Below are 27,152 nucleotides of genomic sequence, written 5' to 3'. Positions count from 1 at the left end.
AAGTAACAAAGTACAGTATACTTTGTAAACTGTAAACTACTACAATTATGCAAAGCAAAATACATTGACTATATTTCTTGCATTTATATAATTTAATCTGCATTGTCTGGGGGTGATTCTTTTCTATTTAAATTATGTGGAAACTTGGACTAGCCAAAGAATGGAGCCTTTGACCACTCTTGAGATGGTTATCTGTGGAAAATTGTTCAATACATAGGTACGATTGCTGGATTCAGTCACTTAGACTATCCTAAACACTGCCTGCATTCAAAAACTACAAGTCAACAATTAAATCACGATTGTCAGGAACAAAAATCCAAATAAATAATTTTTAATTATGATACATTACTTATTACAGTAAAAATTGGCATTTTCACCTTCAAAAGCAGAAGCACCAGTCTTAGAATTTATAGTATGAATGGTATTTTAAGTGAAATATAGCATAATATTATGTGCAAACATTATTTTAGTATAGAACATACTTTCTAAAAGTAAAGTAATTTCACACACTGAAATCTGTTAGAATGGAAATAAGGTCATGCTGAATAATGAAATAAAAACCCCCATGACTTTCAAAGTCCACTTCGAATGAAATATGGTATGCTGCCAAATAGAAGATACATGATAAATTAAAAAGGGGACGTCTCACACAAATATGACTCGTATAGAGGTTTCTTTTCACTTAGTCTCAGTGATTCTGTGAGAAATTAAAATGAATGTTTTATTTCAGAATTCATTTTTATTCATTGGTCATCACTTTTTTATTGAACACCTACCTACTCTGTGTGAGGCTTTGTTGTAGGTTTAGGGGAGACAGAGAAGAAAGACACAGTCCTGCCCTTGAGGAGCTCACAGTCTAGTGGGGGAAACAGATAAGGTGACACTGGTTTTTAAATTATAAAAATGATTAGACAACTTTATAAACCTTTTTTGTCATCAAACACACTTTGGGTGTTACGAATGAATGGTGACAAGGGATGATGTCCAATGCAGTGAGAGACCATTTGCTTCAATATCATGTGACTTCTGCGAAGGCAGTGATGTGGTTCTGCAAAAAGAAAAAGGAATTACAAAGTCAGAGTCTTGGGAAAACTGGCTTTGTAAAAGATTTTGGTGTTTTTACAAATAATCAGTAGCCTTATATAAAGTTGTAGCCCAGATACACTTAAATTGCAAAAACATTCAGCATTATTCAAATGAGTTGCATATATTATTATATCAATTTAGCTACTAATTATATATTTTATCCAATATTCTTAATTAACCAAATAGAGGAAAATGTTATACCTGCCTTATTCAAAATTAACACTGAAATTTGGAGAGATAAATATGGTAATGCCAGACATGTTAATATGCTGTTCAGCGTTAATGGAATTTTAATGCTGCATGTTGGAGTTTCAGATTAATTGCTCCCTGTGAGACAGATGGCATAGAAGGAGTGGTGAAATGTTCAGACTGAAATGGCATTTGCTAGCTGACAAAGATCTACTTTAAACACTTCATTTTTGATGCATGAATCCAGACTACAGACTGCAATCTCTGTTGTTTACCTCAACCAGAGAATTCGTTGTAGAGACTTTTTTACATTTTTTTTAAAGCAACTGAATTGTGTACAAAGGAACCCTGAGGAATTGCTAATATTTAAATGGTTTCAGACATGCAATATAGCTGCTGAAATACTGCAGTGGAAATCGATATGACATAATTAATCATGCTACATATAGGTCATGTCAGGAGCTAACATAAATGACAGCCCAAACCAATAATAGCAGCATTACAAAAGGGTTTTACCATCAAATTACATGTTTAGAATGTTTTTCATTGTAGCTTTGACTCTTTATAAGTCAAAGATATCCTAAATAGAATTTTACATAATGAACACATGCCATGAGATTTCTTCCATGTATGTGTGGCACTTTACAAGGTAAGGTGTTTTGAATAGCTAAAACATGTTTTGAATGTATGTGAATAAATTCATTTTCACTGAATCGAGGCATATTAACCACAACTAGAAGAATACCACTGATGACTGCTTAAGGCATTTTTTTCTAGGTCTTATCCACTTCAACCTACTAGAGAACAACAGTATCAGTAAGAATCAGTAGTGACCAGAGCATGTGGACCTTTTTACTAATTCCCGATAAGCCCTTAGAAAGTTTAATTTCCCATTAAAAACAAAAAGTCCTGATAAAAATGTTGACTAATTCAGTGTCTCATCTCTAAGTTTTCTTGAGTATTCCTTCCAAAAGCACAAGCATGCCTTTAAGACAAAAGAGATCTTTCAGAGTTACAGATTGCACTAGGATAGAAAAAAGCCATAAGAACTGTGGAAACAGTACATCATAGTTTTATTTCTAGTGGCCCCACGGGGACTTGAAATCTGTGAACTGAAAAAATACAATTTAATACACAGTGTTTCAGTGCAAAACTGACAGGAATGTCACTCCTCCGGACAGGGCCCAGCACATAGTAATTTCTGGAAAGATGTTAAGTTATAAATGGAAGATTAATCAGTCTGTGGCAACTGGTGGGTAAAGAAAGAGTGAAGATGTGACACTGGAAAGAAACGAAAGGAGGTTTAAACAAGGGAGAGAAAACAGATGTTGCTCCAAAGGCCACTGGCCTAGGTATCAATGTGCTCTTACCCTAAATAATAATGTACACGAGGCTCATTAAATTTACTAACGATGATCCTGAGTGAAGGGACCATCTCTTTGGAAAGCAGAACTGAAATACACTGAAGGAAAGTGAAAGTGAAGTCCCTCAGTCGTGTCCGACTCTTATGCGACCCGTGGACTGTAGCCCACCAGGTTCCTCCGTCCATGGGATTCTCCAGGCAAGAATACTGGAGTGGGTTGCCATTTCCTTCTCCAGGGGATCTTCCCAACCCAGGGATCAAACTCAGGTCTCCTGCATTGCGGGCAGACACTTTAACCTCTGAGCCACCAGGGAAGAAATACACTAAGTCCCCCACAAATGAATGAGTTCTGTTCTGAGAGCGGGTTCATAAATCCGACAATGTTAGCCTAGGTAGCCAAGTAACATGATCAGCTATATAGTACTGTACTGTAACAGGTTTGTAATACTTTTCACACAAATAATACATAAAAAAACAAACAAAAAATAAAAAATTTTTAATTTTACAGTACAGTACCTTGAAAAGTATAGTAGTATGGTATAACAGTTGGCACTTCTTAGCAGTACCAGCTATGTCACCAATGCTTCTGGACATCCTGGGCTTGAAATAAAGAAACTGTACTTCTGTACTCTATATAGTACTGTAAAGTACACAAATGCACAACCACTTGCAGAGGATACACACACGTGACAATGTACGCCAGACACATGAACTAACTTATGTGACTGGACATGAGAATGCACATTTGCATCTTTGAAAATTAGAAACTTTGATATGTAGGGGACTTCCTGTATTAAAAGACCTTAATAAAGCCAAGAAAGTAACAGAAACAAATCACTGGTAATCAATGCAAGGGAGAAAACAAGCAGAGGAAAAACCAAGTGACAGGTAAAAAAGCTGGAGAGTGACAAAGACTGTGCAGTGACTGTAGGGACAGCATATAAATTTTCATCTAAACCTGGGCTTGAAAGTGAAAGTGAAAATCGCTCAGTTGTGTCCAACTCTTTGCAACCCCATGAACTATACCATCCATGGAATTCTTCAGACCAGAATACTGGAGTGGGTAGCCTTTCCCTTCTCCAGGGGATCTTCCCAACCCAGGGATCGAATCCAGGTCTCCTGCATTGCAGGCGGATTCTTTACCAGCTGAGCTTCCCTTGTGGCTTAAACTGCTGCTGCTGCTGCTGCTAAGTCGCTTCAGTTGTGTCTGACTCTGTGCGACACATAGATGGCAGCCCACCAGGCTCCCCCGTCCCTGGGATTCTCCAGGCAAGAACACTGGAGTGGGTTGCCATTTCCTTCTCCAATGCATGAAAGTAAAAAGTGAAAATGAAGTTGCTCAGTCGTGTCTGACTCTTAGTGACCCCATGGACTGCAGCCCACCAGGCTCCTCCGTCCATGGGATTTTCCAGGCAAGAGTACTGGAGTGGGGTGCCATTGCCTCCTCCGGTTGCTTAAACTGGGGCCGTCCCAAATACGGATAAAAGGTCACCTTAGAAACAAGGCATTGCATAGATAAGTGTAAGTGAGCTATTAAGATCTAGATTTTGCCATTTAAAAGCACATTTTGGTGACCACTAGATCTTCTTTTCACTGTTTATAAATTCCAAGCAATAGTACCCCTTTCTTTATGCTAAGTCATAACCAGGTTAAATTCAAGGGTAACTGTGGTTCCAGATTGACTCCACTTTTAGATCCCAGGACTCTGGGGAAAAGCCTGCTTTTTCTAATCAGTACCCTTACACTTTCACATCAGACTTAAGTTCTAACCTCTGAGATGGCTTTACCTACTTGGCTGGAATTAAAAGGATTCTGCTCAGGACTTATCACTTAAAGGTGGTAGTTAGAGAGATAAACAGATGAAAAGAAAACAACGAAGTGACTATGCGTAGGGAAGAAAACATTAAAGGGAAATTTAATAATAGTTTCCAAGTACATGAAAGGAGTGGACAGAGAGCACAGGGGCCATCTGTTCATTAATTTCACTAACAGCAAACAAACCCAAATCGTAGAATGAAAGAGATGGACTATTAACCTCAGTAGGCTTTAAGAAATAAGATGAATTCTCTTCTAGCCCAGGAATAGTTTTTTCCTGAAAGAATCTAGAGAAAGGACAAAGTAAAATCCTTATCATCTATAAAACTGTATGATTCTCTATTATAACAATTACATGTATGTAACTGCATGATTTGAAATATTCAAATGGTATGATTCCTATGCAGGAAGATATGTTCCTCACTTCCCCATCAGCATTTTTTTTAGTAATATTAAAAAAATCAGAATTGCACTTAATATTTTCAGTTCCCCTGAATGAGTCAAACTAGGTGACAAGGGGTTTTGCCTTTTAATCTGGTTGAATTCTTTATATGCAATATTAAATCTTATTAGTAGACAGGGCAAACTTTCAGTAGGCAAACTAAACATTCACGCACAGAAGCTTAATTCAGAGTCTTAAGAAGAAAGTGGTCATACAATTCATCAGTGCAATTACACACAGAGGTGTACAGAGAAGTTAACAGAGCTTGAGTCCAAAGCGCTGAAGATTAGAATATGTTATACTCATTAGAAAGTGTTCATTCAAGTCCACAGCAAGTCAGTGAGCAAAATACTGAATCCAGTCCTTGAGTGCAGAGGTCCCATGGAAAAATAAGTACTTGTTTCTGAAAAGTAGTTTTGGATTCTTAAATTTGATAAACTCTAAGTCCCTAGTATGTCAATTTTTGAAGCTTTAAGTTCCATGTTAAAAATCTTGATTTTTCTATTTATCCTATATCCCATTTGTATAAATTATACTTTGGAATTTTAAAGTTACTTAAAACAAAATTGTTATTTATGACATGAAATTTGGCAATAACTTGCTACTTAGTGAGATCTACCACTCACCATTTTTCCTCGAAAAAATACAAGGAGATGCAAAAACAGCACTTCAGATAAGAAAACAAAAAATGTTACTACTATCAAGGGCTATTTGATTGAGGAATGCTAAGTTACCATTAATGAGTGAAATATCAGTGATAAACCAAAATATATTTGAACAATAAATAATAAAAATAACAATAATAACCAAAATGATCTAGTATCTAGATCCCTTCTGGTTATAATGGAAACTTGCACAGAAGGACACACATTTTGTATTTGCCTTAGCTTTGCAACTCAATTTTAACACCAGTGCGCGCGAGCGCACATACGTTTATTGCCTTAATTGAAGGTGTTCACAGTGGCTGATTCCCATTATCCAGCTGAAGAGTCTTGCGAGACAATCTTTAAAGGACCTTCCCTGTGAATTTTCTTCTTGACCATTCTCAATGGGTTGGATTCGGGACACCTACAAAATGTATTTTATATATTATTTCAGTGTTTAAGTATTGACTTACTTGGATAAAGCACTCGTCTATTTAAAAGCCGATGTTATATTGCTGGACCAAATGCTGAGCTTAAATACTGTTCCATTTCTTTCTTTCTGGATGATTATAAACAGCTTTTGGCTTTTAATTGGAAGTTATCAGCAATCAGCTTTTATGTTAAATATAAAATGGGATCTGTGCATATGGTATCTTGAATTCAGTGATTTGTGTCTTCACTCTATTGGTAAGGAAGCCGTGGGGGCACAGTGGATGCTGCGGTCAGGTAGTGTGAATGTCAAGTGTCTGAAGGTGGGCTCTGTAGCAACTGACATTTTCACAAGCAGTTTAATCTTTCAGAGATCTGGCTTTCTTATCTGTAAAGTGGAAATAATAATACATATTTGAATGGATTTTGATTAGGATTAAATGGGATGATATGCACAAAGGTCCTCATCTCTCTACACAAACATATTATGGTTATCCATAAAAGCCAGAAGCAAGATAAAAAGTAAAAAAGAGGAAGAAAAAGAGAGAGAACAAAGAAGTTTTTTATAATTGGTCGGAATTCCAGAATGCTATAGTCTACAATTCTAATATCCAAACGAGCTTTAAAACCCAAATGTTTCTTTTTGGTGCAAGCTCATTTGGTGGTGTTTCTTACCACCATTGGTGAATTCCCTGTGAGGCAATTTGTACTCTGCTGTGCTGCAGAAATATCCATCTTTGATTACAAAGTGATGCTCAAGATCCTGCTTGTGTAACAATACACGGTATTTTCTCCTAAAATATAAAATAGTTTAATCCTGAGAAACATCTAGCACTAATGATTTAGGATACGGAACCACAGTCCTATAACCAACAATTGTTACAGATACAGCCTACGTTTTATCAGGGGAAGGTAGATGGATGTCATATTCCCAAATACTGGCCATCTTTATTTTGCTATTTGCTTCTTCCTTCATTCACCATGTCCTCTGATGAGGCAAAATGAAAAGGAGAAGAGAGAGGAAGAAAAGCAGTCATGTATGAAGTGTGTGCTCTAAGATTCAACTCCATCACAGTAGGTTATCCTCCTGGTACAGCCTGAAGTTGGTATTTCAGAAAAGAGAAATGATGTTAAGTCCATCTAAGAAGAAATTACTAAAGAACTTCAAACTTGAGGCTATGAAACACTGTAAAGTTCATCCAAGCAATTTCTTGTTTTAAAAAGTTGGGGATGTGATGACATAAGAGCTAAAGATGACAGAACCAGAATTCTCTTGGGAAAGACAACTTTTTTGGAACCATTTCTTTCTTTTTTTTTTTTTTATGGTGGTTCTGTTTCAATTTAGAATTTTATAATAGCTCTGAGTTTTGTTTCTTCTCAGGAATTTCCTTTTGGTACTATTTGGAGAAAGAGGCTAAAAACTACTCTCCGAGAGAATTGTTCCTCCCCAGAGAAAGGGGAAAACTCTAGGTGGCTTTCTCTGATAAGCTAATTAACCCAGAGGCAGGCCAAGCTTTTACTGGAGTATTAGCTATAGATCTTATGAAATATTTCCAAGTCCCAAGGAGCCAAAGAAACTTAAGGCTTTCCACAATGAATCTTTAGGAGCACGGGTTCTCTAATTGGCTGCATGTTGGAATCACCTGGGAGCTTTAAACAAATACTGAGGCAACTCTGGAGACTTGGATTTAATTGCTATGAGGCGTGGTCTGGTCAGTGGGATTTTTAAAGGCTCTCCAGATGATTCTAGTGTGCAGCTAATATTGAAAACTGTTTCAGAAATTCTGCACGCCCAGCTGGACCCACGCCAATCGCTGGCAACACATCCAAATCACCTGAGGTGCCTGATACACGACCAATCGCCTGGCTCAAGCCCAGGGCTACTGGATCAGATTCTTGAGACTGCATTCCAGGAGTCTGGCCTTTTTTTTTTTTTTTTTTTTTTGAATGCTGCAAGTGATGGATTCCCTTTTACATCAGTCTGAGAACCACTGCCAAGAGGTGTGGAAAAGTGATCAGTTAGCAATGTGAGCACTGTCAGGTATAGACAATCAATTCTTTGTTTAAAATGCTATCACTTCTCTGGCAAACAGAGCATGGCCTACAAGAGCAGTAATATTGAATGTTTCTCAAAAAAATAAAATAAAATCTTTGTGTTCTAACACTTCTGGGAATAGCTGCACATTGCATTCCTTGTTGAGAGTTCACGGGGCATAAGGTGTTGGAAGATTTGTAATAAACACTTATGTTTCATTTTAGCTCAGTTTCCCAATGTACTGACATGAAACTCCATGCAAGTCTATTAATACGAATATGTTCATGTTATTTGGTGGATGTCGGTATCCCTGGACTCTATCTGCAGTTTTTTAACTTCCCTAATTCTAATGATTTGTCCAATACTTTTAGTCCACAGTCACAACTACGTGGTCAACCACCAATCCTATTTACCTCCTGGCCTATCTCCCTCATACAATAAATTTTCTCTGGCCATTCTGGAAATTTCCCAACCAATAATTTTTTTCATCTGTTCTAGTCCATCTTACTCTTTCTCAATTTTATTTCTATTATACTCATTCTGTAGTCAAGTTGAACATTCTTTGATGGCATCCTCAATTCTCTTGCCCTAGTACTCTTCTCTCACCTGCCAAACAAAATCTTGGTGTAAGCTGGTTCCTCTGTCCGGAACATTCTCTTCTCCCCTCTTTGGCTAACAGCCCTTCAGATCTCTATTTACAGGATGGCACCTCACTCCAATACTCTTGCTTGGAAAATCCCATGGACGGAAAATCCTGGTAGGCTGCAGTCCAAGGGGTCACTAAGAGTCGGGCACGACTGAGCGATTTCACTTTCACTTTTCACTTTGATGCATTGGAGAAGGAAATGGCAACCCACTCCAGTGTTCTTGCCTGGAGAATCCCAGGGACAGGGGAGCCTGGTGGGCTGCTGTCTATGCGGTCGCACAGAGTCAGAAACGACTGAAGCGACTTAGCAGCAGCAGCAGCATCACTAAGTTTGGATAGGTCACCCTTTATATGCTCCTCTAACATAACTATCATCACTCTGTTCTTATAAAATTATTTATAAATCTATAAGTAGAGACTCATGAGACTGTAAACTCATTCGTCCTGAGAAATGTACCATAGTGTTTCTTATTTGATATTTGTTACATGTTCCATAGGCTTCCCTTGCGGCTCAGATGGTAGAGTCCGCCTGCAATGCAAGAGACCTGGGTTTGATTCCCTGGATCAGGAAGATCCCCTGGAGCTGTGCATGGCAATCCACTCCAGTATTCTTGCCTGAAGAATCCCATGGACAGAGAATTTACTGTACATCACAACTGATGATAAGAAATATAACTCACCCATGTACCCATGCCTTGATTTACACTGATATTTTAATCTAACGAATGGCTTCTTATTTCTTTCTTTCTAACAAAGGTCTGTCTAGTCAAAGCTATGGTTTTTCCAGTAGTCATGTATGGATGTGAGAGTTGGACTATAAAGAAAGCTGAGAAGCTGAAGAACTGATGCTTTTGAACTGTGGTGTTGGAGAAGACCTTTGAGAGTCCCTTGGACTGCAAGGAGATCCAACCAGTCCATCCTAAAGGAGATCAATCCTGGGTATTCACTGGAAGGACTGATGTTGAAGCTGAAACTCCAATACTTTGGCCACCTGATGCGAAGAGCTAACTCATTTGAAAAGACGCTGATGCTGGGAAAGATTGAAGGCGGGAGGAGAAGAGAACGACAGAGGATGAGATGGTTGGGTGGCATCACCGACTCAATGGACATGAGTTTGGGTAAATTTAGGGAGCTGGTGATGGACAGGGAGGCCTGGCGTGCTGCAGAGTTGGACATGACTGAGTGACTGAACTGCACTGAACTTTTTAAAACACATTCAGTTCAGTTTAGTTCAGTTCAGTCGCCCAGTCATGTCCGACTCTTTGTGACCCCATGAATCGCAGCACGCCAGGCCTCCCTGTCCATCACCAATTCCTGGAGTTCACTGAGACTCACATCCATCGAGTTAGTGATGCCATCCAGCCATCTCATCCTCTGTCGTCCCCTTCTCCTCCTGTCCCCAGTCCCTCCCAGCATCAGAGTCTTTTCCTGAGTCAACTCTTCGCATGAGGTGGCCAAAGTACTGGAGTTTCAGCTTTAGCATCATTCCTTCCAAAGAAATCCCAGGGCTGATCTCCTTCAGAATGGACTGGTTGGATCTCTTTGCAGTCCAAGGGACTCTCAAGAGTCTTCTCCAACACCACAGTTCAAAAGCATCAATTCTTCGGTGCTCAGCTTTCTTCACATCCATACATGACCACAGGAAAAACCATAGCCTTGACTAGACGGACCTTAGTTGGCAAAGTAATGTCTCTGCTTTTGAATATGCTGTCTATGTTGGTCATAACTTTTCTTCCAAGGAGTAAGCATCTTTTAATTTCATGGCTACAGTCACCATCTGTAGTGATTTTGGAGCCCAGAAAAATAAAGTCTGACACTGTTTCCACTGTTTCCCCATCTATTTCCCATGAGGTGATGGCACCAGATGCCATGATCTTCGTTTTCTGAATGTTGTGCTTTAAGCCAACTTTTTTACTCTCCACTTTCACTTTCATCAAGAGGCTTTTTAGTTCCTCTTCCCTTTCTGCCATAAGGGTGGTGTCATCTGCATATCTGAGGTTATTGATATTTCTCCCGGTAATCCTGACTCCAGCTTGTGATTTGCTAAATAAGTAGCCTAATACTACCTGACAGAGATGAATCAAAGGATGTGGGTAAAGGACCAACTGTATGATAAGTTCATATACAACCAGGAACTGATTAAAACTTATTTAAAAAACTTGCCTATTTGGGCTTGCCTGGTGCGTTAGTGGTGAGGAGTCTGTGCCGGAGACAAAGGTTCGAACCCTGGTTGGGAAGATTCCTCATGCTGCAAGAGCAACCAACCCTGTGCAGCATAACTATTGAGCCTGTGCTCTGGAGCCCGGGAGCCGCAACTTCTGAGCCCACGGGCTGCAACTACTGAAGCCTGCATGCCCTAGAGCCCATTCATACAAAGTCATGTGCATAAAGTTTTATATCAGATGTATTCATAATTGGGAAAAACTAGAACAGCTTATATAGCCCTCAATTGGTAAATAGATTTTAAAAAATGGTGGTACATCCACACAACAGAATACCACTCAGCAATAAAAAGGGAAGAAAAAGAAAACAGGTAAAAACTTGAATGAATCTCAAATGCATTGAACAATATGCAAGAAGTCAGACTCAAAGGCTATATACTGAGTGAATCCATTTATATGACACCGTGGAAAAGGCAAAAGCATAGGAACAGAAAACATACTAGTTCTCGCTGGTGTTAGGAGATAAAGCAGGAGTTTGCTGTCATTTTAGGGTGGTAGAAATGTCCTATAACTTGAATATGGTGATGGTTACATGATGGTAGGCATTTGTCAAAACTCACTAAAATGTATTATAAAAGGGAATTTTATAGGATGTAAATTATGCCTTTAATAAACTCTAATTAAAAAATTAGGACCATTAACCACTCCATAAATTAAGTCTAAAGGCCAGTGGTACCTAGAATTTGATTTGTCAGTTAGTGAAAGCGTTAGTCGCTCAGGTGTGTCTGACTCTTTGCAACCCCATGAGCTGTATAGCCTGGCAGGCTTCTCAGTCCATGGAATTCTCCAGGCAAGAATACTGGAGTGGGTAGCCATTTCCTTCTCCAGGGATTGAACCTGGGTCTCCCATTGCAGGCAGATTCTTTACTGTCTGAGTCATCAGGAAAGCCCGGTTATTGAGTTATTATTTGAACAGTTGATTGTTTCAGTCGCAAAAGAAAGGCACAAAATAAATGTATGGAAAGATATTAAAAATATATAAATGAAAATGAGGTACTTCATTTATTTTTGACCTTTAAGATGTATGAAAATTATTAAGAACAATTCTCTTATTCTTAAGAACATTCTCTGTTGTTGGAGAAAACACTGGCTATTAAACCAAAAACCTTAAGAGTACTCATCGTTTTTTCCCCCTGGCATTTCCACTTCTATAAATATATCTTAAATAAGTTTTATTAATTGAACTTACAGATAAGTCTATTTTGGAGATGTTTACCCCAGTATTGTTTATAATTGTGGGAACTTGGAAGTGGAAGCCATTCTCTATGCCTAATAGAGGTAATGGTTAATTTATATGGATGAAAACCTTTTCAATGTAATTCTGTAATACTGTATAGCACAGTGATTATGATTTTGAACTCTGCAGTAATAAACATGGAACATAAATCCAAAGTGGAAAATACAGTCCTATACTCCCGTCTCAGAACACAGGTTATATGACCTTGGGCAAATTACTTTTTTAAGTCTCTCTGAGAAAAATGAATAAGATATATTCAAATGATTTTTGTAAAAACTAAAATGATATGTTATGTTCTTTGCATAATTCCTGACACATATTAAGCTTTCACTGAAGATTTAGCTTTTACAGTTATGCCTGATATGCTTATATATTCATTGACCTGTGGCCATATTCACAATATACTGTTATGAGAGCAAAAGCAGGATCAGAAAAAAGCAGAAAAAAGCAGGATCAGGTAGGTCCTCTACCACACACAAACCCACCCACACACTCATGGGGCCTCAAGGCTATTTTAAGAAAATATTTCCAGTGATTACTGTGGTAGGATATGGATACTTTCTGTTTGTGTTTTGCTTCTCCAGATTTTCAAATTTTAAACAATATACCTGAATAACTTGTTGCTTCCTTAATAGCAACAATAAACCACAATAAAATGTGATTATTTTGTAAGACAGGGAATGAAGTAATTGTTTATCTTCCTAGTTTCAGTCAAGTAGAATTTTACATTTTTCTCCTCCAAAAATGTTCATAGAGCCATGGTGCCCTGGATTGACTTTGAAGCCCTCCATAGAGTCCCAGGGACCGTCTAGCAAAAGGGAACCGATCTGAGAGAAGAGGAGAATGAATGGGTAGGAGCAGTTTTCCATGTGTAACTAACGATGTGTGCACTGAGAGGGATTTTTTTTTTTTTAATCCATCATGGTTTTATTCTCTCCTTAACTAATGACTACATAAATCATACAATTTAAAAATGTAGTCATCAACTCTCTATTTATTAGTAAAACGAGATGAGATAGCTTGTTTATATTCAGAAGTAATTTACTGAAAAGAGGTTTTTATAATAGGCCTGTTAGGTAAGATTGAAAAAAAATCTATCTTTTATTCTTTGTGAAGTGTATTATCAGGTATACATAGTGTGGAGAAATAAATAATGGATACATGGAAGCACAAATAGGAAAAAAAATTACATATGGCAAAGTAATATCAGTATATAATTACTTTTTTAAACTAAAATGTTGATGCCTGGTTGGAATTGTTAAGCCTGCATTTAAAATTGTCCTTTTTAAGCAAAATTAAACAAGTGAGAACAGAGTACAGCATGCAAACACTGATTTACTTCAAATATTTCTCATAAGTAATCAAACCTTAGATTGAGAAGAAAGCCCTAAAATATGAGGGTATTTAGTTCCACTAACTATTCCAATATCTGATCACTAATACAGTTGTTTTGACAAGATCCTATATAACATTTACATTACAGTTCAGCAGCTCTGTAAAACAAAGATTTGCATTCCAGAAAAGCAACTGAATCTCAAATAGATTGCCATCATTATTCAAGCACAACATTTTGAAACCTCAAAGGAATTTATCACAGACAGCACCGTAATGTATAATCATATTTGTTTTGGCAGGAAACCACAGGATTGTTTTGCTGTTGCTGTGACACTAATGTATGCAACATTTTATAGTATAATCTTTTCTGCCACATGTGCTATGCATGACATAGACAATCTGTATAAATGTTTAAATCCATGAAATATATCTATAAGGATAGGTATATATCTCTATATCTCTATCTATCTATTATCTATCTAGCTCCTGAAACACAATGAAAATCCTATTAAGGGAAGCATTATTGTTACAGGAGGGAACTAATGTTAAGCACCTACCATGTGCCAAGAAGTTCATTTGTGATCTGTTAATCCCATCAATCACTCCATAAGGAAATGATTATTATATCAATTTTTCAGAAAATGAGGAGAGGAGTATTCATGTAATCCCACCTAGTTTGACTAGCTATAATGTAGTCAAACCAAGCTTCAAACTGAAGATGCTTGCATGTGTGAGTGCCAGGTCACTTCAGTCATGTCTGATTCTATAACCATATGGACTATAGCTCACAAGGCTCCTCTGTCCGTGGGATTTGCCATGCAAGAATACTGGAGTGGGTTGCCATGCCCTCCTCCAGGGGATCTTCCAGACTCAGGGATGGAGCCCTCGTTCCTGCTGCTCCTGTATTGCAGGCAGATTATCATTGAGTCACCAGGGAAGCTCTCAAGCTCAAGCTGCAAAAGCCTGTCTTTCCATCCTTCACCCACCCTAACTCTGCCTAAATTTCAACACAGGCTTCACTCTGATTTCTATGATTTTATAATCTGCAAAGCAATCAGTGTAAATGTCAATGCATGGCCTTTTCTGGGTCACCATGAATTCCCTTAGAATTTTCTTATCCATATAAATTTCCATTACAGTTGCCATTATTTTTGTTTAGTTGCTAAGTTGTGTCTGACTCAGTGACTCCATGGACTATAGCCCGCCAGACTTCTCTGTCCATGGTGTTCTCCAGGCAAGAATACTGGAATGGGTTGCCATTTCCTTCTCCAGGGGATTTTCCTGACCCAGGGATTGAACCTGTGTCTCCTGCATTGGCAGGTGGATCCTTTACCACTGAGCCACCTGGGAAGCACAGTTGCCATGAGAATTAAACATAACACAGAAGTTTCCATCTGTAATATTACACACTTCTTATGCCATTTCTAGATTTTTTGAGTTGTGATCAATGCTCACCACTTTCATTCCAGTGACGCTTCTGTTGATAAGGGAGTGCTTTCACACTACAAGCTTCTTGGGTAGTACAGGCTAGTAAAAAGTCCCTGTTTTGATGTACAAAACTGTAATCTGCAATCTTGTAAATTCTTTCTAGCATTACTTTCCCTTTCCTGTTGTAGGCAAAAGGGGATCACTTTTGGTTTAAATGATTAGATCGCATAAACCTTAAAAAATATATATATAATGGAGAAAATTTTTTTCTCAAAAAGCATTTATTTCCTCTACCTGGCTCAATCCATTAAATGAATTCTCAGAGATATCTCAGAATAGCTGTAAGTGGCTATAGCAGCCTGTCCTATTAATACATGCCTTAACAAAACTAAAAAAAAAAAAAAAGATATCAATTGCTCTTGGATCTACTGGAAATACTTCATTTTCTATCAAATCCCATACATCCTTATATTTATTTAAAACATTTTTTGTTCCCTTGCCATATAGTGTCCACTTCTTTAGATTTTGTTGTTTGGCATCAGTTAAAACTGATGATGCATAAACATACATCATTTGAATGTGCTTACCTATGCAAATTTGAATGGTAGCCTTCTGCCTTAAGAGGGAGAACAAGCAGAGGGCAAGAGAGAGGATAAAAATAAAAGCACCTAGTGCTCTGCTGCCGGAATGAATGCAGCTTGACCCAGGAGGATCCCTCGAAGGAAAGAAGACAAGGAACTCCTTTTCTGTTCAGTTCAGTTCAGTTCAGTCCTCAGTCATGTCCAACTGTTTGTGACCCATGGACTGCAGCATGACAGGCCTCCCTGTCCATTACCAACTCCTGGAGTCTACTCAACTCACGTCCATTGAGTGGGTGATATGATCCAACCATCTCATCCTCTGTAGTCCCCTTCTCCTCCCGTCTTCAATCTTTCCCAGATCCGAGTCTTTTCCAATGAGGCAGTTCTTTGTATCAGGTGGCCAAAGTACTGGAATTTCAGCTTTAACATCAGTCCTTCCAGTGAAAACCCAGGACTGATCTCCTTTAGGATGGACTGGTTGGATCTCCTTGCAGTCCAAGGGACTCTCAAGAGTCTTCTCCAACACCACAGTTCAAAAGCATCAATTCTTCAGTGCTCAGCTTTCTTCATAGTCCAACTCTCACATCCATACATGACTACTGGAAAAACCACAGCTTTGACTAGATGGACCTTTGTTGGCAAAGTAATGTCTCTGTTTTTTAATGTGCTGTCTAGGTTGGTCGTAACTTTTCTTCCAAGGAGCAAGTGTCTTTTAATTTCATGGCTGCAGTCACCATCTGCAGTGATTTTGGAGCCCCCCAAAATAAAGTCTGTTACTGGTTCCACTGTTTCCCCATCTATCTGCCATGAAGTGATGGGACCAGCTGCCATGATCTGAGTTTTCTGAATGTTGAGTTTAAAGCCAACTTTTGACTTTCACTTTCATAAAGAGGCTCTTTAGTTCTTCTTCGATTTCTGTCATAAGGGTGTTGTCATCTACATATCTGAGGTTATTGATATTTCTCCTGGCAATCTTGATTCCAGCCAGTGCTTCATCCAGCCCAGCATTTCTCATGATGTACTCTGCATATAAGTTAAATAAGCACGGTGACAATATACAGCCTTGACATACTCCTTTCCCAATTTGGAACTAGTCTGTTATTCCAGGTCCAGTTCTAACTGTTGCTTCTTGACCTGCATACAGATTTCTCAGGAGGCAGGTCAGGTCGTTTGGTATTCCCATCTCTTTCAGAATTTTCCACAGTTTATTGTGATCCACACAGTCAAAGGCTTTGGTATAGTCAATAAAGCAGAAGTAGATGTTTTTAGGGAACTCTTTTGCTTTTTTGATGATCCAGTGGATGTTGGCAATTTGATCTCTGGTTCTTCTGCCTTTTCTAAATCCAACTTGAACATCTGGATGTTCAGAGTTCACGTACTGTTGAAGCCTGGCTTGGAGAATTTTGAGCATTATTTTGCTAGCGTGTGAGATGAGTGCAACTGTGTGGTAGTTTGAGCCTTCTTTGGCATTGCCTTTCGTTGGGATTGGAATGAGAACTGACCTTTTCTAGTCCTGTGGCCACTGCTGAGTTTTTCAAATTTGCTGGCATATTGAGTGCAGCACTTTCACAGCATCATCTTTCAGGATTTGAAATAGCTCAACTGGAATTCCATCACCTCCACTAGCTTTGCTCGTAGTGATGCTTCCTAAGGCCAACTTGACTTCGCATTCCAGGAAGCCTAGCTCTAGGTGAGTGTTTACACTGTCATGATTATCTGGGTCATGAAGATCTTTTTTGTATCGTTCTGTGTATTCTTGCCACCTCTTCTTAATATCTTCTGCTTCTATTAGGTCCCTACCATGTCTGTCCTTTATTGTGCCCATCTTTACATGAAAATTTGCCTTGTTATCTCTAATTTTCTTGAAGAGATTTCTAGTCTTGCCTATTCTATTGTTTTCCTCTATTTCTTTTCATTGATCATTTTTCTGTTCAAGAGAAATCTTTGAAGGGAGGACAGGAAAATGACACAGATGAAAGACTGGCGTGTTTCCTAAGGTGGGTGGGATGGAGAAATAGTTTTCCTAATGACACCCTGGACAGCATATAGCCCTTTTTCACTGTAAATCACTGGTGTGGTTAGATAACCCCTGCATATAGACTGCATTCTTTTGTAACCCCAAATTCCTATGTTGAAACTTAATTCCCAACATGATGAGTCTAGGAAATGGGTTTTAGGGGGTGATTAGATCTTAAAGGCAGAGACTTTTATGAATGGGATAACTGTTCTTATTAAAGGGACCTTACAGAACTCCCTCAACCCTGCTGCTGTGAGAAGGCACAGGGATAAGGCCATCTATGAACCAGGAAGAGAGCCCTCATTAGAGACTGAATCTGCCAGTGCCTTGACCTCAGACATCCCAGCCTTCAGGACTGTGAGAAACAAACTTCTGTTGTTTATAAGCTACCGGTCTATTATAAGTCATTTCAGTCATGTCCGACTCTGTGCGATCCCATAGACGGCAGCCCACCAGGCTCCGCAGTCCCTGGGATTCTCCAGGCAAGAACACTGGAGTAGGTTGCCATTTCCTTCTCCAATGCATGAAAGTGAAAAGTGAAAGTGAACTGGCTCAGTCATGTCTGACTGTTAGCAACCCCATGGACTGCAGCCTACCAGGCTCCTCTGTCCATGGGATTTTCCAGGCAAGAGTACTGGAGTGGGGTGCCATTGCCTTCTCTGACCCGTCTATAGTATTCTGTTATAGCAGACTGAATGGAGTAAGACAACTCCTCTGAACAGAATCAGCACCTGCCCAAAATACATTTCACCAAACTAGCACAAAGGCTAATGCAGTTTTGCCAAAAGAACGCACTGGTCATAGCAAACACCCTCTTCCAACAACACAAGAGAAGACTCTACACATGGACATCACCAGATGGTCAACACCGAAATGAGACTGATTATATTCTTTGCAGCCAAAGATAGAGAAGCTCTATACAGTCAGCAAAAACTAGACAGGGAGCTGACTGTGGTTCAGATCATGAACTCCTTATTGCCAAATTCAGACTTACATTGAAAAAAGTGGGTAAAACCACTAGACCATTCAGGTATGACCTAAATCAAATCCCTTATGATTATACAGTGGAAGTGAGAAAGAGATTTAAGGGACTAGATCTGATAGAAAGAGTGACTGATGAAACTATGGACAGAAGTTCATGACATTGTATGGTAGACAGGGATCAGAACCATCCCCAAGAAAAAGAAATGCAAAAAAGCGAAATATCTGTCTGAGGAGGCCTTACAAATAGCTGTGAAAAGAAGAGAAGTGAAAAGCAAAGGAGAAAAGGAAAGATATACCCTTGAATGCAGAGTTCCAAAGAATAGCAAGGAGAGATAAGAAAGCATTCCTCAGCAATCAGTGCAAAGAAATAGAAGAAAACAATAGAATGGGAAAGACTAGAGATCTCTTCAAGAAAATTAGAGATATCAAGGGAACATTCATGCAAAGACAGGCTCAATAAAGGACAGAAATGGTGTGGACCTACAGAAGCAGAAGATATTAAGAAGAGGCCGCAAGAATACACAGAAGAACTATACAAAAAAGATCTTCGAGACTCAGATAATCATGATGGTGTGATCACTGACCTAGAGCCAGACATCCTGGAATGTGAAGTCAAGTGGGCCTTAGAAAGCATCACTATGAGCAAAGCTAGTGGAGGTGATGGAATTCCAGTTGAGCTATTTCAAATCCTAAAAGATGATGCTGCAAAAGTGCTGCACTCAATTTGCCATCAAATTTGAAAAACTCAGCAATGGCCACAGGACTAGAAAAGGTCAGTTCTCATTCCAATCCCAACGAAAGGCAATGCCAAAGAATGCTCACTACCACACAACTGCACTCATCTCACATGCTAGTAATGTTCAAAATTCCCCAAGCCAGGCTTCAGCAATACGTGAACTGTGAAGTTCCAGATGTTCAAGCTGGTTTTAGAAAGGGCAGAGGAACCAGAGATCAAATTGCCAACATCCGCTGGATCATTGAAAAAACAAGAGAGTTCCAGAAAAACATCTATTTCTGCTTTATTGACTATGCCAAAGCCTTTGACTGTGTGGATCACAATAAACTGTGGAAAATTCTGAAAGAGATGGGAATACCAGACCACCTGACATGAGTTTGGGTAAACTCCGGGAGTTGGTGATGGACAGGGAGGTCTGGCGTGCTGCAGTTCATGGGGTCACAAAGAATTGGACATAACTGGCAACTGAACTGATGCCTGGTCAGTCAAAAGGCATGACAAGGCTGTACTGAGGCAGAGTCTACATCATCTTTATCATTTGTCTGGATTTTTACAACAGTCTCTCACAGACTCGTTTCTTTTTGGTTTTGTTCTGCTTCAGTGTTGCTCTCCTTCAATTTATTTTCCATTCTGAACATGCCATTTCCTTCCTGATACTCTTTCTTGGCTCGTCCTTGCTTATAGGGTAATAATCAACCCCACAGTATTGCATAAAAGACTTCATGAATCTAAGAATACTTTTTCCTATACTTCTTTTTGGTTTGAATTTCATCTCTAATGGTGTGCCTATTTATGAACTTTGCCTATTTTTCAACTAGTATGTTTTATATATTACAGACATTAACTCACTAGCAAGTACGTCATTTATATTTTACAGGTTTATTTTTAAAAATGCTTGAACCTAAATTTTCTAGTTATTGCAAGAATGAAACTAATATTGAGTCCCTCCTTTATAAAGTCTACAACTCATCACACTTTCACAATTTTATTGGTATTATCTAAGATTTGTCTCATTTTGTCATTGCTGCATTAATTAATTTTGCAATAGATCTTCTGTTTAAATGAATTTATTAATTTTGCCCTGTTTCTGTCACTGTATTTACCATGTGTGTGCGTACTTAGTCGTGTCTGACTCTTTGCAACCCCATGGACTGCAGTCCGCTAGGCTCCTCTGTCCATAGAATTTTCCAGGCAAGAATACTGATGTGGGTAGCCATTCCCTTCTCCAGGGGATGTTTCTGGCCCATGGGTTGAACCTGTGTCTCCTGCATTGCAGATGGATTCTTTACAACTGAACCACCCGGGAATTCTTACATATCTGGTGCTTTATGGTTATCTTAATGCTTAAATGACCTTTTGGGCGGGAACAGAATTCGTATGTCACAAACTGTTCCATGGAAACTCAGAAGACATTGCTTCATTCTATTCTGGCATCTCATGCTGTCGAGGGAGAAGTCTGTAGCTAGCATGCTGTTAGTCTTGCGTGGGGTGTTTGTTTTGTGTGTATTTGTTTTCACTCACTAGGCACACTGTATTAAAACCTCAAAGGCTCAGTTGGCTACCAGTAACAAATGTGTGTTTCTTTCTTATACTACACATTGGTGCTCAGGTACTGTAGATCTGCTCCAAGCTACAGGTTGGGCATTGGTCTGCTGCCCATGACTTCCCATTCTGTGACCTAGGCCGTCAGAAACAGCCCATATCTGGAACATGGCCTTCCCCGAAAGAAAGGATCATGAGCAACAAGACTGGGCAAAGCTTATGATGACTCTACAAGTTTCTGGTTGATGAGCTATCTGTCAGGTTCATCCACTTGTCATTGATCAAGTCTAAAGAAACTGAAGCAGAAAGGATACTCTGCCTATGGAAGGGGGTAGATAGTAATTAGGAACGATAATATCAGCTACCACAATATTTATAGAATTCTTTCTTCAGTATTGAAATTTGAATTTTTTACCAAGAAATATCTAAATTCTAGTATATTTTACCTGGTATCTTGTTAATCCTTCAAGTCTAAAGATTCAGATATTTATCTGGAAGGAAAGTTTCCTTATAGTATTTATCTGAATAGTGTCCTCTTCTTCAACATCCATATAACAAGTGATTCACCTGTTATATTCTGAGGTATATCCTTCATATCTATTATCTTTACTTGGATCAATTTTATTCTGCTGTACTTTTACTGCGAATTCTGAAACCTGTCCTTAACATAACTGATTTTACTTTCTCCATGGTGGATTTTGTCTTTGTGATTTTGAACTTTCCAGGTGGCACACTGGTAAAGAATCCACCTGCCAGAGGGGAGGCAGGAGAGGCAGGCTCAATCCCTGGGTTGGGAAGATCCCCTGGAGTAGGAAACGGCAACCTGCTCCAGTATTTTTGCCTGGAAAATTCCGTAGACAGATGAGCCTGGTGGGCTACAGTCCATTGGGTCACAAAGAGTCAGACACAACTGAGCTCACATACACAGTACTGGTTTTAATCTTGCCATGACACTGTTTTCTCACATTAGTTTCCTAACTGTACCTTTGTGCTAGCTATCTTTCATCTCTCATTAAACATATTTTCTTTAATTTCATTGACAGTAGAAAACACATATTATCTATAATAAATTTAATTAAATATCTTGAGCTCATCTTTTTTTCCTAAAAAAATGTATTCTGACTCTTTAAAATGTCTCTTCTGTGTCATAAAATCCTTCTGTGTCATAAAATCATCTTAAAGAATTTAAGGAACTGTTCTAATTATTTATGCCTGAATCAGAATAGATTTAGCTCAGTTTATATTCCTAAATGTAGTGGGAGAAGATTCAAAGATCCTTTAAGTGTTTTCATGAATAGTCAGGGGATCCTTCACTTAGATCTTGAGCTGAAGAGCTGGAGAATATAGTTTTACAACATCATGTTGATGATTTGGCAGCCTGAGTGGAGTGGAAGAAGAAGCTGAGGCCATGGACATTTTCAGGAAGGTCAGTTTATTTCTACAGTTTCATTGCTATGGTTGCTGAAATGTCAGGACTGCTATTCTGTTCAGCTTAATCTCTTCTACAGGAGAATAATATAGTCCTTGGATGTAGCTTATTTATATTTTTGACTGAAGATAACTCTCCATCCCATTTTATAGTACTTATTCAGTTCAGGAAGGGATTTCTTCATCTGGCATGGACCCTTATTAATGAGAAGCCTGATCAGAGGAAAGCTTCTTGTCTGAAGGCTTTCTTTTGGGGTGTACTTGCCTATTTGCTAGCCCTGTTTCATATGGTGTTGGTTCATGGTGCTGAATCATGTGGTAAATAAGACTTCTCATTCTCTCAGAGGTTGCTCCTATCTCTTGTTCTCACTCTTTGAAATCTGGAGGATATTACTGGGATTATATAGGATGCTAGCCACTTTTACAACATCCAACTTCTTTACTGGCAAAGAAAAATTTTAATTGTCCTTTGGTGACATCCATCAAACTGAAACTATTCATACTATATCTAGCAGAAATGCCTAAAATTTTACTCTATCTAGTTTTTGCTCTCAGTGACACAGCTATTAAGACATTAATTCCTACTTTACTCTTGCTAATATAGGAGAGTAAAGCTAATGAATATGTAAATGTTTCCATCTTCATTTCCTAGGAGAGATAGAATCTTTTGATATTGAAGTATAATTGCTTTACAATGTTGTGTTAGTTTCTGCTCTACAACAGAGTGAACCAGCTATACCTATATCTATATCTATATCTATGTATATCCCTTCCCTCTTGAACGTCTTTCCCATCCCACTCATCTAGGTCATCACAGAGCACCAAGTTGAGCTCCCTGTGCTTTATAGCAGATTCCCACTAGCTGTTTTACACATGGTAGTGTATCCAAAATCACTGCAGATGGTGACTGCAGCCATGAAATTAAAAGACGCTTACTCCTTGGAAGGAAAGTTATGACCAACCTAGATAGCATATTCAAAAGCAGAGACATTACTTTGCCAACAAAGGTCCGTCTAGTCAAGGCTATGGTTTTTCCAGTGGTCATGTATGGGTGTGAGAGTTGGACTGTGAAGAAAGCTGAGCGCTGAAGAATTGATGCTTTTGAACTGTGGTGTTGGAGAAGACTCTTGAGAGTCCCTTGGACTGCAAGGAGATCCAACCAGCCCATTGTGAAGGAGATCAGCCCTGGGTGTTCTTTGGACTGATGCTAAAGCTGAAACTCCAGTACTTTGGCCACCTCATGCAAAGAGCTGACTCATTGGAAAAGACTCTGATGCTGGGAGGGATTGGGGGCAGGAGGAGAAGGGGACGACAGAGGATGAGATGGCTGGATGGTATCGCTGACTTGATGAACATGAGTCTGAGTGAACTCTGGGAGTTGGTGATGGACAGGGAGGCCTGGCGTGCTGCGATTCAAGGCGTCGCAAAGAGTCAGACACGACTGAGCGACTGAACTGAACTGAGTGTATTCATGTCAAACCTAATCTCCTTGAAGGCAGGAAAAGGGGATGAGATGGTTGGAAAGCATCACTGACTCCATGAACCCGAGTTTGAGCAAACTCTGGGAGACAGTGATGGCTAGGGAAACCTGGCGCACTACAGTCCATGGGGTTGCAAACTGTTGGACGTGACTTAGTGACTAAACAACAACAATCTCCCATTTCATCCCATCCTCCCCTTCATCCCCCATGTCCACATGTCAGTCCTCTATGTTTGTATCTGTATTCCTGCCCTGGAACTAGGTTCATCTGTACCATTTTTTTCAGATTCCACATATATGCGTTAATATACGATATTTGTTTTTCTCTTTCTGACTTACTTTACTCTGTATGACAGAGTCTAGGTCCATCCACATCTCTACAGATGACCCAATTTCCTTCCTTTTTATGGCTGAATAATAGTCCATTGTATGTATGTATAACATCTTCTTTATCAATTCATCTATTGATGAACACTTAGGTTGCTTCTATGTCCTGGCTACTATAAATAGTGCCACAATGAATATTAGGGTACATGTGTCTTTTTAAATTATGGAAGTTTCTTAAAAACTAAAACTAGAACTACCATATGACCCAGCAATCCCACAACTGGGCATATACCCTGAGAGGCAGACTTTTGTTTTTTGGACTCCTGAGAGTAATTAATAGTGCCTTTGTATTTTTGCTAACCTCCTAAAGCCAGCACCCTTGAAGATTCTGTTTTGGATGCATGAGCTCTTGAAGGCAGGAGCCAGAAAAGGATCAGCTGGAAAGGGAGAAGTGGTGTGACTGAAGAAAAATGTTGGCTCCCTGGGACCTTCAGTTGGTGGGACGTGTGGGTCCTGAACATGAGAGGCACCTGCACACAGCTTGTATAAGGGCCCCAGGACAGACAGGACCCGAAAGAGAGGTGTGCCAAGGGCAGCTGGACCCTGGCATGAGGCATAAAGACATGTGCACTACAACCAAGGTCTCCGTGCCCAATTTGGCTGAGAAAAGTACACTGAATGCTCTCAAAAGGCTTGTGTGAGTCATAAGGAAGGGGCACAGGAATTTAAATAATTCTGGGGGAATTTTTCCAAGGGACTTTGGTCAATTAGAACATATTGATAGTTAATACAAAGAAGCATAACCAGGACCTTCTTAAAGAGCAGCTGAAGAAGACTAATTTTAAAACATTGTAAGTATTTTAGTTACACAATTTTTCATGACTATAACCTCATCATAAGAAGAAAAGAGAAAGAGAGAAAAGGAAGAAAGAAAGGAAGGAAGGAATGAAAGAAGGGAGAAAGGGAAGAAGGGAGGAAAAGGAGGAACAGCGAGCAACAATCAGGTCCACAATGTCAGTGGCTCTCAGATTAGTGTCTATAGGCAACCTTCCCACCTCTCTCTCTCATCTACATGATCTTTTTGTTTCCTACTAGAGAGAAACAGGTGGAGAAGGCGATGGCACCCGCTCCAGTACTCTTGCCTGGACAATCCCATGGACGGAGGAGCCTGGTGGGCTGCGGTCCATGGGGTCGGGAAGAGTCGGACATGACTGAGTGACTTCACTTTCACTTTTCACTTTTCACTTTCCTGCACTGAAGAAGGAAATGGCAACCTACTCCAGTATTCTTGCCTGGAGAATCCCAGGGACAGGGGAGCCTGGTGGGCTGCCATCATGGGGTCGCACAGAGTCGGACACGACTGAAGCGACTTAGCAGAGCAGCAGCAGAGAGAAATATCTTTGGTATTTTGCATAACTGGCTTCATCATATATAGACACATTTTATACACATCAACTTAAAAAAACACATTCTACAATATGTCAGAAAACTTTCCACATCTTGATTTACCTCATCCATTTCAGCTGTTGAATAGTAATAATAATTGGTAATGATTAAAGGCTTCAGAGGTGCCAGGCTGTTCTAAGTGCTTGCTTATTATGTTACTGAACTCTTATGGCTCTCATTCTATGAATCATTCTATGCAGGAGAAAACTGAGTCACAGAGCCCAAGATCCAAAGTACCCCAAACTGCCAGCCATTCTACCGCTAGAAACTGTAAACAGAAACACCACACTAAAATGTTCTGGATCCTACTGTAGGAATGTAGCCCAATGGATTTAATAATTCACTACAGATAAACATTTAGAACTCTCCTGATTTGATATTACAAACAGCTGTAAGTAAAGTTACTGGTAACTTCAATGTTTAGTGAACATTGAGATATGATGGGCTGGTTTCCACAGATGATTAATTCTTTTCATAAAACCAAATGTAATGAATGTTCAGACTTACTTAGTCTTCAGAAAAATCATGACTTTCCCTCAAACTATGGTAATTAACTATATGACGAACTCCCTATAATTAAGGGATAAATTGTTGGCATTTCATAAGCAAGAACACTTGCATGCTGTAATTATTCTGTAGCTTACAGTTTATCAAATGTGTACTTTGACTATAAGAAGTTATATAAGGACATAACTTCTAAAAGAAACCCATTGTCTGCTCTACACAAAACCGACAACCAGAAAATGACAGCTTGGCATAACCATGCTAAAACAATAGGCCACAACTGCCACCCAACTTTAACACGAGGCCCCCTTTCTCTCCTCAGAGGGCCAGCTTAAGGAGCTAATGTCACTTCCCAACTGTCAATTATAAAGATCAAACTACTAGGGAGGGTTTTTGCATTCACTTGTTTCCCATTGTGATCTATGATGAAAAGCAATGCATTTACTCCAAATATTCCTTATTAAAGAAGGAAGAGAAAGCTACTCTGGGCTTCTCTGAAGTGATGGCCTTCCTTCCTTTCTGGCTGATGAGCAGAAATACATATCCTCTCAGCAGTAGAGCTCCAAGGGGAAGCCCAAGATTCTGGATTTTCCTGTGTGAGTGCAGACAGGGTTCTGCCTGGAAACAGGGATGGAGAGAGTGGAGAGGGAAGGCGGAGCTCAATGGGGCGAGTGCCAATGCTCTAGGTGTGTAGAGGGAGAATCAAATTAGATTCCAATCATCTTTATTGCCTAACTATCAGATTGAAGATAAAGCACACGGATGTATCATAAACAAAAATGTTAAAGAATAAACACTGATCTCTTGCAATCAATAGATTCTAATAGAATATTTTTGCTTTCATCATCTAGTATCCTAAAAGTCACTGTAAATAAAAATGAATTTGCATAAAATCAAGAACAGAAATATTTTCATCATTTAATACACATAATGATGTAATGGTATATAAGATATTTGGCAAGGCTAGCAGACCTCTAAAGAAACATTTTGCAAATAAATGTAAAAAAGTAGAAGACTGAGATTACTGTTCAAGTTAATATATTGAGAGGTGCTTAAAATACCTAATTTTTACCCTGACAATTTTCTTCAAAGTATATTTAAGATCTCCACCTAATTGCTACTGCTTTTTGTATTTAAAGTTCAACAAGATCTAATTTTATATGTATTATTCACTTCAGTTCAGTTTAGTCGCTCAGTCATGTCAGACTCTTTGCGACCCTGTGGACTGCAGCACAT

At 39.2% G+C, this 27,152-nt stretch overlaps 1 protein-coding gene across 4 annotated transcripts in view; it reads right to left on the bottom strand.

Annotated features, from left to right (window-relative positions):
• Nucleotides 1-315: 315 nt before the first annotated feature.
• Nucleotides 316-27,152, bottom strand: part of PLPPR5 (phospholipid phosphatase related 5) — a 135,950-nt gene continuing 109,113 nt past the window's right edge. For 2 of the 4 annotated variants that reach the window (XM_061411109.1, XM_061411111.1), the window contains one exon: nucleotides 643-1,048. In XM_061411109.1, the coding sequence (XP_061267093.1) occupies nucleotides 1,016-1,048 (33 nt within the window). In that variant the 3' untranslated portion in view covers nucleotides 643-1,015. Of the gene's footprint in view, nucleotides 1,049-5,826; nucleotides 5,964-27,152 lie in introns of all 4 variants that reach the window. The other 2 variants (XM_061411107.1, XM_061411108.1) reach the window with 2 other exon arrangements.

This window comes from Bos javanicus, chromosome 3 (assembly GCF_032452875.1).
Source record: "Bos javanicus breed banteng chromosome 3, ARS-OSU_banteng_1.0, whole genome shotgun sequence".
Classification (NCBI taxonomy): Eukaryota; Metazoa; Chordata; class Mammalia; order Artiodactyla; family Bovidae; genus Bos; species Bos javanicus.
This window is presented reverse-complemented; position numbering and strand designations above follow the sequence as displayed.